At 50.7% G+C, this 18,331-nt stretch overlaps 1 protein-coding gene across 12 annotated transcripts in view; it reads left to right on the top strand.

The window, feature by feature from the left end:
• Positions 1 to 18,331, top strand: part of STK24 (serine/threonine kinase 24) — a 145,437-nt gene that overhangs the window by 47,278 nt on the left and 79,828 nt on the right. For 2 of the 12 annotated variants that reach the window (XM_078370896.1, XM_035292940.3), the window contains exon 1: positions 17,110 to 17,781. The exons of 8 other annotated variants lie outside the window; for them this stretch is intronic. In XM_078370896.1, coding sequence (XP_078227022.1) covers positions 17,623 to 17,781 — 159 coding nt within the window. In that variant the 5' untranslated portion in view covers positions 17,110 to 17,622. Of the gene's footprint in view, positions 1 to 10,090; positions 10,237 to 16,269; positions 16,345 to 17,109; positions 17,782 to 18,331 lie in introns of those variants that run through there. 2 more of the 12 variants (XM_035292941.3, XM_054244307.2) reach the window with 2 other exon arrangements.

Here is an 18,331-nt window from a genome sequence, read left to right as displayed (position 1 = left end):
GGAAAAAGTTGCCATTAAGGACCTAATAAGTTCTGAGCTAACATAAGAGAGAAATAATGATGCAGCTCTCATGACTGCTGTATGACTTACACCTGCTAACATAAGTCTCCCATTTACAAACGGAGCTTTGCAGAGATGATGTCACCTCATCTCAGAACAACAGAACCACCTCGACTCGCGGTAGGAACCTGGGGACAGCGTGACTCCAAAGCTGACTCTCTTAAGCACTTGGCTGACTCGTGATCTTTTAAAAGCCTAGCATTATTTTCACATGCTGTGAGAGCACTGAGGAGAAGTATTTAATTCTTTTCTTCCATGCATGCCAGTGATGGTTCATCATCAAGAATCATTTTAATATAGGAAGGGGACAACAGATTATGGTGTCAGTAGATCTGCTACTACTTCCATCGCAGCATTAATATAGTTATATCAATATGGCAAAATGGAGAAAAGCAGCCGAATCACAAAAAGAGCTGCGTTATTTAGTATTTACCGCTGTCTTGGAGGACTGTAGAGTTGTGGCGGGCTGAACCCACCCATGGAAGAGGTGTGTGCTTCATGGTGGCACAGCTGGAGTGAGCAGAATGGAAATGGGAAATTGTGTACAAAGCGTGCAGCACACTGAGCCTTTGCTGGAAACAGCGGGTGCTCTGCTGTGTGCAGCTGAGTCAGGTCTGTGAAGTGGCTGTGTGTGAGTCTCGGCTGTCGCCCTTTCCTTTCTGTGTCCCCCTCCCCACTAACCCTGACTCCTTTGTCTCCTTCTAATACCTTCCAGAAATTGTGACAGGTGGGAAGGGCAGACCAAAGTATGATCTTTTCTGTGGTTTTTTTTGGGTAATGATGAAATTTTTACCTCTTTGGGCCTCACCGAAGAGCAAGAAAGAAGGGACACCAGGGTTGGAGTGTGGGAAGGAGGCAGTGACAGAGATGAACCTAGGAGGTCAGGTGGCAGGTCGGCCACTCTCGAAGCTCCCTCCAGGAGCTACTTACACATTTGTGTACGTAGGGGTGTGTGTGCGTATGCGCGCGCACGCGCATGCGTGTGTGCATGTGCATGCACGTTCCTGTGTGTGTACCAGGATAGAGGAAGGAGAAAGAAGGGGCAAGAGACTGGGCAGAGAATGAATAAGGTAAGTTCACAGACTCCCCTTGCAGCGGAAGATCAGTTGAAGGTGCAGTAAGCTATTGCTCGAGGAAGGGATTAAAAATAGGCACCAGGCCGGGTGCAGTGGCTCATGCCTGTAATCCCAGCACTTTGGGAGGCCAAGGCGGGTGGCTCATCTGAGGTCAGGAGTTCGAGACCATCCTGGCCAACATGGTGAGAGCCTGTCTCTACAGAAATTAGCTGCATGTGGAGGCAGGTGTGGTCACACCAGAATTGCTTGAACCTGGGAGGCAGAGGTTTCAGTGACCCAAGATCATGCCACTGCACTCCAGCCTGGTTGACGGAGCAAGACTTCATCTCAAAAAAGAAAAAGAAAGCAAAAAAAGGCACCAAAGCAAAGTGATTGACCTAGCCGATGGAGAACACACTTCCCTTCACTAGAACCTGAAGCTCAGCCTGGTCCTTGGGAAGGAGGTGCTGCAAGTAATAAGGATTTGCTGATGTCCCTGTGGCTTAGTGACATTGAGGGGCACCAGTAAACAAGTGTCTGTTGTGACAGGAAACTAGGATGGAAGCTACAGGTGATGTCTGCAGGGTAGGCCTGGCCCACTCTGACCTCCAGCTGCAGCCGCAGCCGCAGCCGCAGCCCAGCAGCTGGGGCGTCATGGCAATGGTCGGGCGGTGCAGCCGAGCACTGAGCGCCTCAGCAGGTTCATCCTGCAGCCCTGCGATGCAGGTACTCCTGTTACCCCCACCTGCAGAAGAGGCAGCCGAGGCACAGGACATTTAAGTGACTTTGTCGGGGCCGCCGAATCACAGCTGGGGATTTGATTCAGGCAGTCTGGCTCCAGGAGCTATGCCCTCAGCCCCTTTGCTACACTGACAGGCAGCAGAAATGAACTCAGGTGAAGACTTGAAAGAGTACCACCCCTCTTGCTTCTGTCCCACATTCTCTACCTAGGAGTGCACTCTCCGTCTGCCTGGGCTGTTGGGATGTACCTGAGTGGAGCTGGAGGCCCTGTTCTGCTGCGGGCAGTGAGGCCGGTGCCCTGGCCCGTGCATGGCGCGGTCCTTAGTCTGGAAGGTCTGTCTGCCCCTCATGCCACAGCTGGCGGCTGGGGCCTCAGCTCCTCAGCTGCACTTGCCTGGTTTGTTGATCAGCCGATGGGGTTGAGGTCCCCTGTGTGCCAGGTGCTGTGCTGTTGTGAATGAGCCTGCTCCAGGCCACTGTTCAAAGCAAACAGTGCAGCGGCCGCAGGGTAACGCCGTCCAGGGGGAAGGCCCCACTCCAGATGGGGTGTGTGCATTTGTGAGAGGCCCCACGAAGACAGGTATCCTCAGCCATCCCAGCAGCCTCACCCAGGAGTACTGCCTGATGGGAGCCCTCCAAGGGCCACCGTCGAGAGAGGTGGCATTGCCTATAAAAATACTCTTGACAGGTAGCCTGCTCCTTCGGAGGTGGGTCTGGAGGGGGTCATGGTGTAGGCTGAAGAATGTTGGCTTGAGGGTTCCAGGAGCTGAATGCCACCACCCTGGCTGTGTCCCTGGGTGAAGGAGTGACTTGCCAAGCCTCCCCTTCCCATCTTTGGAGGTGGCTGCTTCAAGGAGTTGGGGGCAGGTAAGGAGATGAATGGGGAGGCAGGGGGTGGGCTCCGGGTAGTGTCAGGGCCACAGAGGGGCCTGCTTCTCCCTCCCTTTCACTGGGTGGCTGGAGGACAGGTGGAGGAGTGTGGTGGCCAGGGTAGGGTGTATGTTCCTGGTTCTGTTGAGTGATGCTTGGGAGATCATTCTGAGAGGTTGGGGCAGCTCCTGGGGCTCCAGGGCACTGGGCTTCTCCAGGGGACATGCAGGAAGCTGACTTTTGTCAGCTCATGAGCTTTTAAAAATGGAGAAAAGGCCAGGTTTGGTGGCTAATGCCTGTAATCCCAGCACTTTGGGAGACTAGGCTGAGTGAATCACCTGAGCCCTGGAGTTAGAGATTAGCCTGGGCAACATAGATCCTGTATCTACAAAAAGTAAAATAATAATCAGCCAGACAAGGTACAGACTGCATGCACCTGTAGTCTCAGCTGCTTGGAAGGCTGAGGTGAGAGGATCACTTGAACCCAGGAGTTTGAGGCTGCAGTGAGCCATGATTGTGTCACTGCTCTCCAGTCTGGGTGACAGGGAGAGATCCCTTCTCTTGGAAGGAAAAAGAAAAAATACAAGAAGAATATGCACCAGAGGCAGTTTAGCCCCCAAAGCCTAAGGGATTTGCTCTCTGGCCCCTACTGAAGTGTGCTTGCCCCTGATCCCATCACCCACACACGGAATTTTTGAATTCCCCCAAGGGCTGCATGGAACAGCTGACTTGGCGGCCAGCTGTCCCCCTACTTGGCCTGGAGCTTTCAGGGTTTCTGTGAGATGTAGGATTTGACTCGCACAGAATACATCTTGATTACTCACGTTCCCTCTTGCCCTTACTGCCCCAACTAGGGAGAAAAGAACACACTGTGACACTTTTTTCCCCTGGTGGGCAGAATACGTGTGTTCCTATTTGTGACAGATCAACCTTGTCTTACGACCTTAGCACCTCCATTCCAGTCATTCTCCCTTGGAGGCCTCTAAAAGCTGAAAGATTATGAGGTAAAGGAAATGCAATAGTGATTGAAATCTGCATACACCAAAACGATTTGGTCTGGCTTCTAGAAGAGTCATTGAAGCTGATACTCACTGCTTCCATCAGCTCTTATAAAATACACACAGGAAGGTGAGTTCACCTGTAGGGAGTGGGAAGTGGCCTCACATTTTGCTCTTTGCACCGATTCTAGCATTCTGGTGTGACCACAGGGTCAGCCTTGCCAGTTAGGTGCCTCTGGAGTCTGGGACTCTGTGAAGCTTGCAGCTCATGACTGCTTTTAGTCCAGAGAATGACCCGTGACCCTTAAACCCCGCTTCTGAGTGTGGGGGATCTTGTGTAACATCAGTGCCCCAATTGTCTAAGCTGTGATGAGGACGGTGTTCCCTTTCTCATGGGCTGGTTGTGAGGTCCAGAATCAGTGTTTATGAAGGCTGCCTGGCATGGGGCCTTCACGTGGGATGAGCATCAGCAGTGGGAGCTGCTTCTGTTTGTTACTATGGATTTGTAACTGGCTGTTTTCCGTGGCTTTTGTTTGCATTTTGATTTTAATAAAGGAGGTGCCAGATTCACTTTTCAAGGAACTATATACTTTGTTTGGAATGCATTGCATATTTTGTGTCACGCACTTGCCCAGTGAAACTGTCCTGGTTGTGCAGCCAGGGCCTGCTTGTTGGGACTGCCCAGTGGGTTTTCCTTGCCTGCTGCCCCCACAGAGCTGATTATTAAGACAGGGGAATTGCAGTAGTAGAAGAGTTTAATTCACACGGTGCTGGCTGTACAGGAGACCAGAGTTTTATTACTACTCAAATCAGCCTCCCTGAAAAATTGGAGATTGGGATTTTTAAAGGATAATTTGGTAGGTAGGGGTTCAGGCAGTGAGGAATGCTGATTGGTTGGGTTGGAGGTGAAATCATAGACTGAAGTGTTTTTTTTGTTTGTTTTCTGTTCCTGAATGGGATCCCAGACCTCATGGTTGAGTCAGATAACTGGTTTGGTGGCACTAGCTGGCGCATCAGCATGCTGGGTCTGCAAAATATCCTGGGCACTGATCTTAGTTTTTATAATAGTGATGTTATCCCCAGGGGCAGTTTGGGGAAGTTCAGAATCTTGCAGCCTCCGGCCTGTAACAGCCTACCTGGCGGCCACACTCCTCCATCTGTCCTCCAGCCACCCAGTGAAAGGGAGGGAGAAGCAGGCCCCTGTGTGGCCCTGACACCACCCAGAGCCCGCCCACCCAGCTCATCTCCTTACGTCCCCTCAACTTTTTGAAGCAGCCACCTCCAAAGATGGGAAGGGGAGGCTTGGCAAGTCACTCATTAACCCAGCGTGACTCCTAAACCATAATTTCTAATCTGGTAGCTAATTTGTTAGTCTTACAAAGGTCGTCTAGTCCCCAGGCAAGAAGGGGGTTTGTTTTGGGAAAGGGCCATTACCATTTTTGTTTCAAAGTTAAACTGTAAGTTCCTCCCAATGTTAGTTCAGCCCATGCCCAGGAATGAACAAGGACTGCTTGAAGGTTAGAAGCAAGATGGAGTCAGTTAGATCGGATCTCTTTCATTGTCATAAACCCCAGGCCTCATCACTCAGCCCAGGAGCCTGCTGCTGAAGAACAGTACACCAAGCAACTGCTGGGAGACCCTGGGGCCGGGCTGAGATTCCCTGGTGGGGATGCGGGGAGTCTGCAGCTTTGTGACCACAGGCCAGCAGAAGCCCCCATCCTCACCTCTTTGGCTGCCTCTGCTTTGAAGCCTCGAGTGGTTGGAGGAGGATGTGGATGAGATGACCAAGCAAGGTGCCCGCCAGCACAGGGTAGTGGGTAGGGGTCAGCAGACTAGGAGAGCCTCAGAACCTTTGTTTAACTTGTGCTGAGAAGGAGCATGACTCCAGGAGAGTTGGGCGGAGAGCCTGGCCCTGGCATGCACCAGGGCTGTGTCCAGACCGGACCCCACAGTGTCTGAGCATTGTTCTCTTTAGGGTCACCTTCCCCTGCACTGTGACCTCATGGAGCTTCAGATAGTGGTTTCCTAAGGTAACAGAGCAGGTGGTGGCGCGGTGCATGCCTGCGTGTGTGGATGCGTGTGTGTGTGTATTGGGTGCTGAGTCTACAAGGAATAAATTGACCAAGTAGATTTTTCTCATTTTTAATGCTTTTTAAAAATCGAATTTATATTTTTCTCTTTTATTTTTAGACACGGGGGGTTCTCATTTTGTCACCCAGGCTAGAATGCAGTAGCTCAATCATAGCTCACTGCAGCCTCAAACTCCTGGGCTCAAGTGATCCTCCTACCTCACTTAGCCTCCTGAGTAGCTAGGATTACAGGCTTGAGCCACCATGCCCTGCTATATTTTTTACTTAGCTAGAACATTTTCTATCTTAAGTATTCTTTTACAAACAGTAGATGCTAGTACTAGGGTTCTTCTAATAGTAAGGAATACGGTTTTAGGAAAACTTTCTGAGACAGTCTCACTCTGTTTCCCAGGCTGGAGTGCAGGGGTGCAATTTCAGCTCACTGCAACCTCCGCCTCCCAGGTTCAAGTGATTCTCATGCCTCAGCCTCCTGAGTAGATGGGAGTCTGGCTAATTTTTGTAGAGATGGGGTTACCCCTTGTTGGCCAGGTTGGTCTTGAACTTTTGGCCTCAAGTGATCCACCTGCCTCAGCCTGCCAAAGTGCTGGGATTAGGGGTCTGAGCCACCGTGCCTCACGGGAAAACTAATTGTTTGATTATGTAGACCTAGACTTTGAAATTCATAGAATTTAACTTCTCTTTAAGCCAATTTTCTTTTTTGTCAAATACTGTCAGATATTTATTTAGATTTTCTTCTAGATTGTGTGATTGTCGTAGGGATAAAATAAAGTGTATATTATGGGAGACAAGAGTTTACTACACCAGACTGTAGGAGCATTTGTAATGCATTAAGACAGCTCAGCTGGATAAACTAGAAAAGTAAAGTCTCTGTGTTTGGAAACAGACCAGGAGGAACTTTACATTGTAGTAATTAGTCGATTTATTGTAACGTGTAGAAAAGCATGTTACTGTAGAAAAAGGATTTCTGTACATCAGTTAGCTAGAAATAAGACTTTTTTTTCCCCAAAGAACATTTGAGGACTAGAAAAATCTGTCAATTCTTTGAGCTTCTTGGAGCCATTTGCTAAAGATTTATTTGTTAAATACAGGTTTTTATTTTGGAGACCTTAGATTAACCAACTAGTTCACCATACACGAAGCACCCTCTGGGGTTCACTTCCAGAGAGGTGAGAATGGATATGGGGTGGGTGTGCGGTGGGTGTGGGATGTGTCTGTGTGGGGTGGGTGTGCGGTGGGTATGGGATGGGTCTTTGGTGGATGTGGGATCGGCGTCCACTGTCAGTTATTAGTCACTGAAGTCATCTGACAAGGTAGTGGCGGGGGGTTGCCATCTCCTCTTGTGGAGAAGAGAGGTGGGAGAGGAAAAGATGGAAAAGGTGAGCTGCTGGGAGTGCCCCCTATCCTGCACTCATGATTCTTTCCCAGGTGTAGAAAGTAGGTGAGCATGACCCAGGGTTAAAGGAATTTTCCAGGCATCACTGCTGGCATTGTGACTTCTGCAGAGCTTGGGGCAGTCTCCTAGACTAGACCAGTGGTCCTCAACCTTAGCTGCATGTTGGAGTCTCTGGGGAACTTCACTGATGGGGGGCTGGTGGGTCCCTTCCCCAAAGATTCTAATTTAATCAGTCCAGGCTGAAGCTGGGACATCAAGTGGTTTAGGGAGGCACCCTACACACACCCCAGGTTGAGAATTCCTAGCCACACACAGCACAGAGGGTCGGCCCTGGGAGGGTGCTGACCTCTCAGGATCACCGAGCAAATAGTTCCCACAAGTGCCTTTCTCCTGACGCAGTGTCCTGCATCTGTACAGTTCCAGTTCTCCTGTAACGGAGCAGAGGCCATCGTGGGGATGATAGGCACCATTGGGTGGTTAGTGATGTCTAGCCAAAAACCCAGCAATACCATCTGCACCTTCGAAGGATGAAGGTCGAGTCGGGGGGAGAACTGGGATTCAAATTTGTTCCTTGGCTTCAAGAGGAGCCCTGATGTCCTGAGTTAGCACTGGTGTGAAAGCCAGTCTTGACCTGAAACTTCCTACGAGGTCAGAATCGGGAGCTTCATGTTTCCTCTGTTCATATCAAAAGGTGTCTAGGGTCGGCTGCTGTGTGGAGCCCCAGGATCCGACTGGGGGTATCTCTCAGGTGTGATGCTGTCCTGAGAATGGAAATATCCGGGGGGCTTCCCAGGGCAGCAGGGGGGCCAGGGTGACACCATCCCAGGTTGGGTCTTCACCATTATAGTTTTCTGATGACAATTTCTAGCTGGAAAACTGACCACAAAAGGGCATTTGGCTTTTTTTGGTCTTTTTCCTTTGGTTTATAAGCTTTCCATTGGCCTTTTCTGTACATACTCCTGCCTGTATAGATATTTTATTAGAAGGGCAGCTTGATCATCAGATTTTGGGAGGGTATATTGGAAAGACCCTGACAAAGAGTGAGCTTTAGAATGAACGAAGATCTTTATGGATGAACGGGCTTGTTGTAGACAAGTTGTTCACTATTCCTTTCAGCACAGAGTCCCTCTTCAAATTTAATGGCCAGGTTAATTTGATTAAATGGGTTTTCAGGGCATTTTGTTTGTTTGCAATTGGCTTTAGGATTCCTTACTTATGGGAAGAATAATCTATATTAAAAAATGGGAGATTGGCCTAAAGTTCAGCCATACTAAAAAACAACTCTGATTTTTACTCTCTGGGGAACCTGTTACATTGTGTTGTACTGGGTATGTTCTCAGTTAAGAGTTTTGGCCAGTGAGTTCCTGATTTCCAAAAATGCCTCCGAAGTTGAGTGCTGTTGTACAGATGACCTCCCATGTTCCTCACTGTGCTGGCTGAAGAGCCCATGCCAACTTTGGTGGAGGTGGTGGCGGTTTACCATGTTGCCAGCAGGTTCGATCCCCAAACGGACCTGTGAGGTTGTTGTCCATGTGACCAAGAAGCAAAGACCTTGCTTGAGGCCATGCAGCAATGCGTCACAGCTTTTGAGTCCAGGGCTTTGGTATTGTCTTTCGTGCCCTTTCTGTTGTATGTTGCTGTAAGAGCTCAGGAGACAGTGATGGACATGCTCAGTGTCTGGAATCGGATGGGCGTGGGTTCCTGTTCAAGCTCTGTGCCTGGAGACAGGTCATCACATAACCATCAGAAAGTGGAGCTCTCACCCCCTGCATAGAGAGCACTCAGGCATGATGGTAATTTTGCTTACGGCCTCCTTCTGCCCAAGCCACATCCAAGACCGTATCCAAGAGAAGAGTGCCATTGCCTCTGACTGCAGCAGTCACCTAATCTGCGACACTGAGAATGCCAGGAGCTCTGGGAATCTAGCTTCTTTATGGGTGTGAAAACGGAGCTGCCTTAAGTATTAAGGTGTTTGGCAAGACATTCTCTCAGATTCAGTTAAGTTTCTGCTCAAACATTGTTAGGCTTTCTCTTTCACAAACTTTCTGGAAGTATGTATATGTGTTTCTGTCGGGGAGACAGAGACTGTCATGTCAGGACCTCTTGACAGCTGTGTGTGTGTGTGTGTGTGTGTGTCTCTTTCTCCCTCCCTCCCTCCCTACACACACACACACACACACACACACACACACACACACACACACGGCCAGTGCCTTTTGCCTTATTTCTTTGCCGTCATTTTTCCTGCAGTTGGCCTCTTGTCTAACATTGGCTTCCTTTCCCGGCAGTGCCTATGGTGTAGAGCCTTCTTTCCTGGCTCCTGTAGATAAACCTCTTCTATTTTAAGAGATTTAATGGTTACCTTTATAAGGCAGTTTAAAGGTCCATGGATTTCTGCAAATTTTGGTAGCCATCATCTTGCCTCTGTAGTTCCTAGCATCATTTCATAGACCTAGGAGCCTGTTAATTAGGGTAGGGTCATCACATAGATGGCCGAATGCACCTTCTGGAAGCCTCGTGTTAGGACCCCACCTAGACCCACCTCTGGGCCCACAGGGGACCTCTGGCCCCTCCTCATTTGGTGGTTTGTTAGTCTTTTCCTCACCCCAGCCTCAGCAATCAAGGATCTGTTTCCCACCAGTCAAATTTTGTCAGCTTGAGAATTTTCTGTAAAGGGACTCATACTGTATATGACCTTTGGGGCTTGTAGACAGTGTTAAGAAGTCGGATGACAAGAGGGTAAGTGGGGGGATTAGAAAGGAGCTTTGGGGTTTAGATGCACAAGCTGAGTGTGGCCTCAGTGCGAAGGGCAGTGGAGGAAACCATGAGCTTTTAGGAAGATCAGCTCTGTCAGCAGGGCACAGGCAGGTCTCGAAGTGGATCAGTTGGAGGCTGCCACTGGGGGAGGGCAGGCCAGGCAGTGACCTGGAGGGGCCTGGATGGAGCGACACCTCGGAAGAACCATGGCACGGTTTGCATGTTGGGGTGAGAGAGGAATGGGGGTGCGGAGGTTTCCAGCTTTGGAAATGGTAGGTAACCGCAATGCTAACTATGAAGCACCTGGTGGGGGGGCTTGGGGAGAGGGAGCCGGTGGGTGTGGAAGGGTGAGCCGGAATGGAAGCAGCCACCACTGATCTGTTGGTGGTAGAGCCAGACAGGCCGGCAGGTAGGTTTCCACCTGCGTGCCCACTTGGCCAAATTGGTGGCGACTGGCTGGGGTGAGGGGATTCTGAGGCTCAGTTCAGCTCTGGGAGGAGAGAATTTGTGATTCATTAGAGATGTTGGCCAAGGCCAGAGTGGAGGAGAGCCCATGCCTGCCACCAGCTCCCTTCTCTGCTCCAGGCTCAGCTTCCCTCCAGCGGCTTCTCACCTGTGCCTGTGGGGATAGTGGTATGAGAAGTACTGGATATTAGAGCACATCAGCCTCAGTTTCTTTCTGTTTTCATGGAAAAGCATAGAGAAGCTCCAGAGGAGTTTAGTGTGGCTTGACTGCAAGCGATACATTTGGAGCTGAGTAACTCTGAAAGTTGATTAGTAATGCCACATGCATTTTTTTATTGCCAGAAATGATCAAAAGAAGATGATGACAGCTATTCAGGTTTAAAAATATAAAATACTTAAGTCATCGTAGAACAATTTTAACGAATTCTTTCAAGGGATTATGGAATATAATGAAGTGTTGTGTTGCATTGTGGAATGGGCCTACTTCTGAGCTGCAGAAGGGCAGAGCTTCGGAATTCTCTTTGTAAATTTTGAGTGGGTAACAGGATACCTCACACTTGGGTTTTCTCCTCAAAGGAGCCAGAATCCTGGAGGCCAGGCTGGAGTTGCTGGTTTTGCCCACCTCCCCTCCCCCGCCAAAAACTGGGCTGAGAGGTCCATGGTTTTTTGAGATAAGAGGGAGCAGGAAAACACCCACCTTCTGGTGTTCTCATTGAGTGCAGAATCAGTCTGTAAATCAGAAGACACCTCCATCTGTCTTTCTCATTCATTGAGGTTTTCACCTTGCAATGTAGGTGTGCTTATGACATTGGCAGGGCAGACCCCAGATCATGGCCGTTCTGCATAGTCTGTGAAGGGAGCCTGATACTGATGGTCTCTGGTCTGTCCTGGGCCTCCTGGAGCAGAGGACAGTCCTGGGCCGACCTGCACATCCTCATGAATGAAAGTCCGGTGGCCCAGTGGGAACCCAGAGGTTGGCCTGGTGGAGAAAGCTCTCTCCAGCTTCCTGGAGGCCTAATTATTAGTCTGGGGAACTGTGGCAGGGGAGACCATCCCCCCAGAGCTCTCATTTTGCTTTCTGCTGTTGAGTCAGGCCCAGAGGTGCAGGAACTCAGGGGGCCATGTGGGGCTGTGTCTGCAGCTGCTGAGCATGCAGTCACAGTAGGGGACATGTGTTCCAGTAAAGCAGGTGGCTCTGTCCCTCCCCTTGCTTTGGAATTTTCAACTGCGTGCCTCTGAACCCCTCTGTCTCCTGTGGCCGCTGACTCTGTGTGTGTGGCTGGGCGGTGCTGGTGAGGCAGTGTTGGGCCCTCCCACTTCGCTTGTGACTCTAAGGGTCCTGTGTCCTCTCCATCCAGGGTTCGGTTCTGCCTCTTGAACTGCATTTGGTCCTTCCTCAGAAGAGCCTCCCCCTCAGGTTTGCCTAAGAGGCCTGTGCCCTTCAGTCTTTCAAGGCACAGGGGCGCAGGAGGTGGGTTCAGGGATAGTGGGGAAGGGGCTGCTGGTGGCCCATGGGAGCTGCCCAGGTGTGGGCACAGCCTCTGTGCCTGGGCTCCCCAAGGTCTCTTGACTCTGATCTGGCCTTTGAGGTCTTAACTTACGTCTTCACTGGTGGCCTGTAGAACCTGTTTCCCGGCACCCTGTCCCTGTGCAGGGCACATGTCCGCACTGCTGTAATGGGAGTGTGGTCTTGGCCACTGGCATCAGATGTCCTCTTCATCTCTGGGCTTTTTAGATGAAGTGGAGGAAGAAGGGCAGACTTTTTTTTTTGGTATAGCTGAGGTCTCCCTTTATTATCCAGGCTGGGTTTCAAACTCCTTACCTCAGGTGATCCGCTGGCCTCCCAAAATGCTTGGATTACAGGTGTGAGCCACCAGGCCCAGCCTGAAGGGCATGCTTTGGTTGGAGACGTCGGGGGTGGTCAGCTGGAAAGCCGAGCTGGCTGAGAGGCAGTGGCTGGAGTGCCATGGAGGGAGGAGCATTGGCAGTATGCTGGGGTGAAAGGGCCTTTCGAGATAGGGCAGGCTTTGCTTTTTTCATTTTTTAAATGATTTTTGTCCTGTTTTCTCTCTGTCTTATTTCTGTGAGCAGATGCTTTGTCCTTTGTCAAGCTGTAGGTATAATGTTTTTCATGGATGCAAAGTTGTCTTAGTGTCCTAGTATGACTCAGGCGTTTTCCCCTGCAGTGCACGCACTGTACAGCCAGCCTAATAGGTGTGGGTTTATTGAGGGTGTACTTGTTCCAGGTTCTGGGTCAAGAGCTTTGCATGAACTGTCTCAGCAAATTGTCATGACAAAGGTAAGAGGAAAGTACTTCTGTCTGCCCCATTTTACAGATGAGAAAACTGAGCAGGAGAGATGTTGAGTATCTTGCCCTTGGTCCCAGAGCTGGCAGAGGGCAGAGGACGGGTTTGAACCTAGGCAGCAGGTCCTTGCCTCCTCACTGTTGCTAGGCTTGGGACCATGTCATTAGAAACATATTTAAGGGCTGAAAAGCAGGATATTCCATTATATGGTGGTATCAGAGTTTATTTAACCTGTCTTCTGCTGCTTAATTAGGTTGCCTTTACTACTACTTTTTTTTTTTCTTTTGGAGATGTAGCCTTGCTGTGTCGCCCAGGCTGAAGTGCAGTGGTGCGATCTTGGCTCACTGCATCCTCTGCCTCCCTGGTTCAAGCAATTCTCCTGGCTCAGCCTCTCGAGTAGCTGGTGCCCGCCACCATGCCCAGCTTATTTTTGTATTTTTAGTAGAGATGGGGTTTCACTATATTGGCCAGGCTGGTCTCAGACTCCTGACCTTGTGATCTACCCACCTTGGCCTCCCAAAGTGCTGGAATTACAGGTGTGAGCCACTGTGCTCGGCCCACCTTAACTTTTTAAATTTTATTTTGTGTTTTAAGAAACTTGGGTTATGCATTTCTGCTGTGGGGAGGAGTGAGTGAGTGCTTGTCAGCTCCTGGCCAAGACTTGGGAAATGTGATTGGAAAGGACAACAGCTGGCTTCCTGGAATTTGCTCATCAGCTTTGGGGCCCATCCCAGGAGTGCGGGTGTGGAACATGTCATTCAGATACAGAGGATCGCCATCCACGGGCACATTTTCATGAGATGCTTGCCGGGTGAAATCGGCCTGCTGATGATTCTGATCCCCATGTGAGAGTAACCTGCGCACATGGTCACTGCTGTGTACCTGTCACATTCCCTGAGAAGACACAGTGACTGAAATCTGTATACACTGTGAAGCAGAGATTTGTTTTGTAATTCTCATCAGCATCTTTTTGGAGTTTATTTCGATTTTGGTTAGATGTGGGCCTATCATTCTTCAAAGGGAATGGCGAGCCATTGAGAATAACTGGAAAATCACAGGGCCCGTGTATATATGCACACAGCAGAGCAGGCTTTTAAGGGCTGTATATAGGCAGCAGACATTTTATACAAAACGTTGGCTAACTGATGATTTTTGAAGTCTGATTTCTTAGCATCTGCACTGAGTTTAGATGGGCATTCTCCGTAGGACCCCTTGGTGGCCCAGCCCTGTATTTGAGAGCTTGTGGCCCATCCTCTCCAGAGGTGGGTGGCTGAGTGCTCAGAGCTGAGGACCCTCACCCAGTGCTTCGGGCCACAGGGCGTGGTGCCCATCCTCACTGCAGAGTGTGCTAGTATCACAGGTACTTGTGCTGTGCACATGTTTTTTGGCTACCAAGGGCCCTGAGCTTCTGGGAGACCCCAGGCCTCTGGATACCTGGTTGCACCAAAGGAGAATGCTTCCCTATTGTCCTCATGAGAAACTTCTCTGCAGTTGATTGGGATTTACCTGGGGCACCCTCTCCTTGGTTTTTTTGCTCTTCCCTTATCCTGTAGCCTAGGTGATGATTTCCCCGCCCTACTGGGGAAGGGGTAGGGGCTTAGGACTAGTGCCTTGTGCCTGGGTCTTTCGATCTGGGGAAATGGATCTTCTACTTATCCTGGTCACTTACGAAGGATCCTGACCTTAACATGAGTTTGTGTAATAAATGCCTTGGTTTTCCTGAATCTTGCAGGTAAAAATCAACGAGACAGGGTATGAGGATGTAGGCAGGTGCAGAATTTAGTTGACTAGAGTTTAAAAAGACACATGACCTGGTGCTGTCATGATGGAAGGACATTCAAGCCACCAGAAGAGAGAAGATTGTCATTTCTCTAAAGTTTTCACTTATCCCCAAGGCCCCCCAAAATGGGAAGTTGGGCTGTTTGTTAACATGCATAGGGCGATTTTAGGGAATTGGAAAGTTGTGAGTAGAGAAATAAGGGTCCAAGTGCCTTCTGTTCAGACACTGCATGGGACGTGTCAGACGCCTCCGTGGGAAAGTGGTGGATCCTCACTCTCAGTTGCCCTTAATGCAGAGATGGATGCCATTATTATTATTATTATTATTGTCTTTTTATCCCTGAACCCTTCCTTCAGAGGAGGAAGCCAGGGCTCATCAGTGTGAGGCCACTTGTGGGACTTGAGATCCCTTGAGCTCGAGAAAGGGAAATCACCCCTTGCGCTTACCTTCGCCCAGAGGTTGTTAGAGAAGCCGACCCTCCTGCCTGTCCCAGGGTGGTGATCCCTGCTCCACTGTAGGGACAGGCATCTAATTGATATTTTTGAGTGCTGAGACCAGGGTCTAGGGAGGGGCTGCTGTGTGTAGGCCCCGCCTTCAGAGCCCCAGCACCACCCCCAGCCCCAGCCCCGCCCCCAGCCTCAGCCCCGCCCCCAGCCTCAGCGCCACCCCCAGCCCCTAGTCTTGTTGCCTTATGGGAGGTGACCTTGGAAGGGAATGTTGGGGGGTGTCCATGTGTCCTGACTTCTCCCTGCCTCAGAAGAGGCCGAGCCCTTGTGTATCCTGATTCTCTTGCCTTGTCCTGGCTCAGGCTCTGCTTCCTTTCAGGCAGGGGTGGTGGGGGTGAGGGCGGCAGGCCTTTCTAATCTGAGGCCATAGCTGGCGCTCAGTGCAGCCCAAACTCTTCTAAAAAGGAAATTCTCAAGATGGTTGGCAGAATTGTGCCTTTTCTGCCAAGGAGATCTACTTTCCTCGATGAGCAAATTCTGGCAGCAGAATCTCGAGGTTCTTGTTCAAAACAGGCCATCTTTGGCATTGATTTTCTTCTGGCCAGCAGGACACGGTATGGTAATGAACCTGTGCAGGAATTGCCACAGGGCAGGCTGCCTGCACAGGGAACCCTGCTTTGTGCCTCAGCAGATGGCTCCCTTCTTGCCAGGGGTAATTTTTAGCCCAGTGTACAGCTGCTGACAGAGGCCAGGGGTTCTGAAAGCACTTGAGCAGATTGAGACAATGCAGTGACCCCTTACTGTGCAGGTGCCAGATGCCTGGAAAGGTCTTTTGGGACAACAGTGCAAGAGTGAAAATAGCTGTTTCCTAAGCCATCTGGGTGCAGGCAAAAGGAAAATAGGCAGGTTACTAAAACATTCCAGAATCTGGAACATCTGCCTTCCCTGCACGCCCCGCCTCCCCTGCCCCCAGACTTTTCTCCCGTAGTGGGCTCTGTTGAATTCTGTTGTCTGCTGTTTTTATAAGAAACCACTATAGCATTTGGTGACCTAAAACAGTAATGATTTAGCAGTTCTCACCATTCCTTGGGTGGTTTTTTTCTGCCAGCCTGTCTGAGGCACATTCATGTGGCTGTGGCCAGCTGGAGAGTGGCTAGGGCCTGGGCTCAGCAGGGGCAGTGAGAAAGGCCGGGCGTCTCGCCTGGGTCTAGCAGTTGGCTGGGCATTGAGCCAGTGCCTTGGTCTCTTCCACATGGTCTCTCCAGTGTCTAGAACAGGCCTCTTCACATGCTGCTGATGGAGGCGTTCCGAGAGGCAGAGTGAATGCTGTGGGGCCCTTTGGGGCTTGACCTTGGACATGGTACACTGGCACAGGAACCACAGGTCAGGCAGTTCCAGGTGTGGGCTGCTGTTACGGGAGTAGTGGGGCAAAGTCTTGGGGATGTAGACACAAGGGACGGGTTATTAGTGCCATTATTGTAACAATCCACAAGGTTGCCTTCCAGTCCCAAGGGTTCATGCAGGAGACACTCCTCTCTCTGCCTTCTCCCCACTTCCCTCCTGGCACAGCATCCAACTCAAGGTCTGTGTGCCCTGCCTGCTTCGGGGCTGGGTGTGGACGGGCTGCCTGCTCCTGAATCAGAGAGTCCCAGCTCAACGAGAGTGGCAGGATGGCAGCAGAGACTCCTTTGCAAAGAGGGCAGGGACGGAGCATCTTGCAGCAGATGGGCCGCAGCAGTTCTGACCTAGAGCCAGGCATGGGCTGTCAGGGCCTCTGCTGGGGCAGCGCCCAGCTTCTAGCATCAGTTTTTGTATTTGGTGCCTATTGTTAATGAGTAGCAAGCCAACCAAAACCGAGTGGCCAAAACAGCAGGCTCACGATTTCTCGTGATTCTGTGGATTGACTGAGCTGTTTTGCTGGCCTTTTCTGGGCTCTCTGTAGTCAGTGAATGGCATGGTTGAGGCCAGGTGGCCTTGGATGACTTGAGGCATATCCTGGGGCCTCAGCTGGGGTCCAGGAAGTGGGTGGATGTCCTTGTCTTTCTGACCACAACATCTTTGACGGCCGGCCTTCCGCTGCCCTGTGGTCACGTGCCTCTGTGGAGGGGCCCCTGCGAGCCCTCTTGCAGCCTTGCTTAGATTTTATTCATCAGAACACAGAGCAAGACTAGCCCAGGTTCAGGGGCCTGGGTGGCAGCGCCTAGGTCACATTCATAGGGGTGTGGGCCCAGAGAGGTGAGACCAGTGGGTGGTTATTTTTCTAACAGTCTCCCACAGGGTTCTCAACAACATGGTGAGGATTTGGATAAATTCTTGTTGCCCACTTTTTAAATTAACTCTCAAAAAGGAGAAGACCACTGTTTTCTTAGTACGGGGGCGGGACAGTTACTGGAGTGGATGATCAGCTGTCCTAATACTGTGATGTCTAGTGGCCAGTCCCTTGTTGGGGCTGCCTGGCTTCCTCTCCCCACCTGTGCTGGGCAGTGGTTCTTCAGGTGTGGTCCCTGGATCAGCAGCACCTCCCTCAACCTGGGATTCCAATTCTTGGGCCAACCTGGTTGACTGCATCAGAAACTCTTGGTGGGCTGGGGCTCTGTGGCCTAACAAGCTTTCCAGGGGAGTGTGAGATTTACCTGGGTCTGAGAATCACCCCTCCCAGGAATGACAGGGCTCACCGGCTCTTCTGACCTGAGCAAGACAGGCTCTTACCACCCTTCTTGCCCTTGTCAGCAGGAAGTGCTGCCCCCTTCACCCCAGGGCCTCCTGTCTGCATGGAGGATAGGCTTTGAGGTGTCCGACCTGGGTCCTGTTCATGCCAGGGTAAGTCTGGGGTTTTCCTACTGCCGGGGATGTTTACCGACCACAGTTCCCTGCCACTCATTATATCTGGGCACAAGGGTGTAGAGGCGTGTGAGACATAGTCCCCAACTCCTCAGCTTGCAGCTGTGCGAAAGAGATGGCACAGTGCAGAGGGTGACTGTGGGAGGACAGTCCAGCAGTGGAAGCACTGAATTTTGTGCACACATGTTGATCTTGAGATGTCTGGGTAGAAAGAGACAATACCTGGGAAGCAGCTGGTCGGGGATTCCCATTCAGAAGGCAGCCTGAGCTAGCACTTTGAAAGCTGTCATGTACATGAGGGAGCCTTTAACACAGCCTTTACTTCAAGGTGGCAATTGATCAGAATCCATTGGGGTGTTTTAAAAACACGCATTGGGTATTCTTCCCTTCTGAATTCCCACATATTTCTGCAAGAATGTCAGATGTCCCAGGTGACTTCTGCTTGACCAGGTTTGGGAAATAAGGGCCCCACACCCTGAAACTGTCTGGCACCCCTGGGGAGAAGTAATAGAGGCCCAGGCTGGGACCT

This window comes from Callithrix jacchus, chromosome 1, assembly GCF_049354715.1.
Source record: "Callithrix jacchus isolate 240 chromosome 1, calJac240_pri, whole genome shotgun sequence".
In the NCBI taxonomy this organism is placed as follows: Eukaryota; Metazoa; Chordata; class Mammalia; order Primates; family Cebidae; genus Callithrix; species Callithrix jacchus.
Note: the sequence above shows the minus strand (reverse complement) of the source record. Positions and strands in the feature narration are given on the sequence as shown.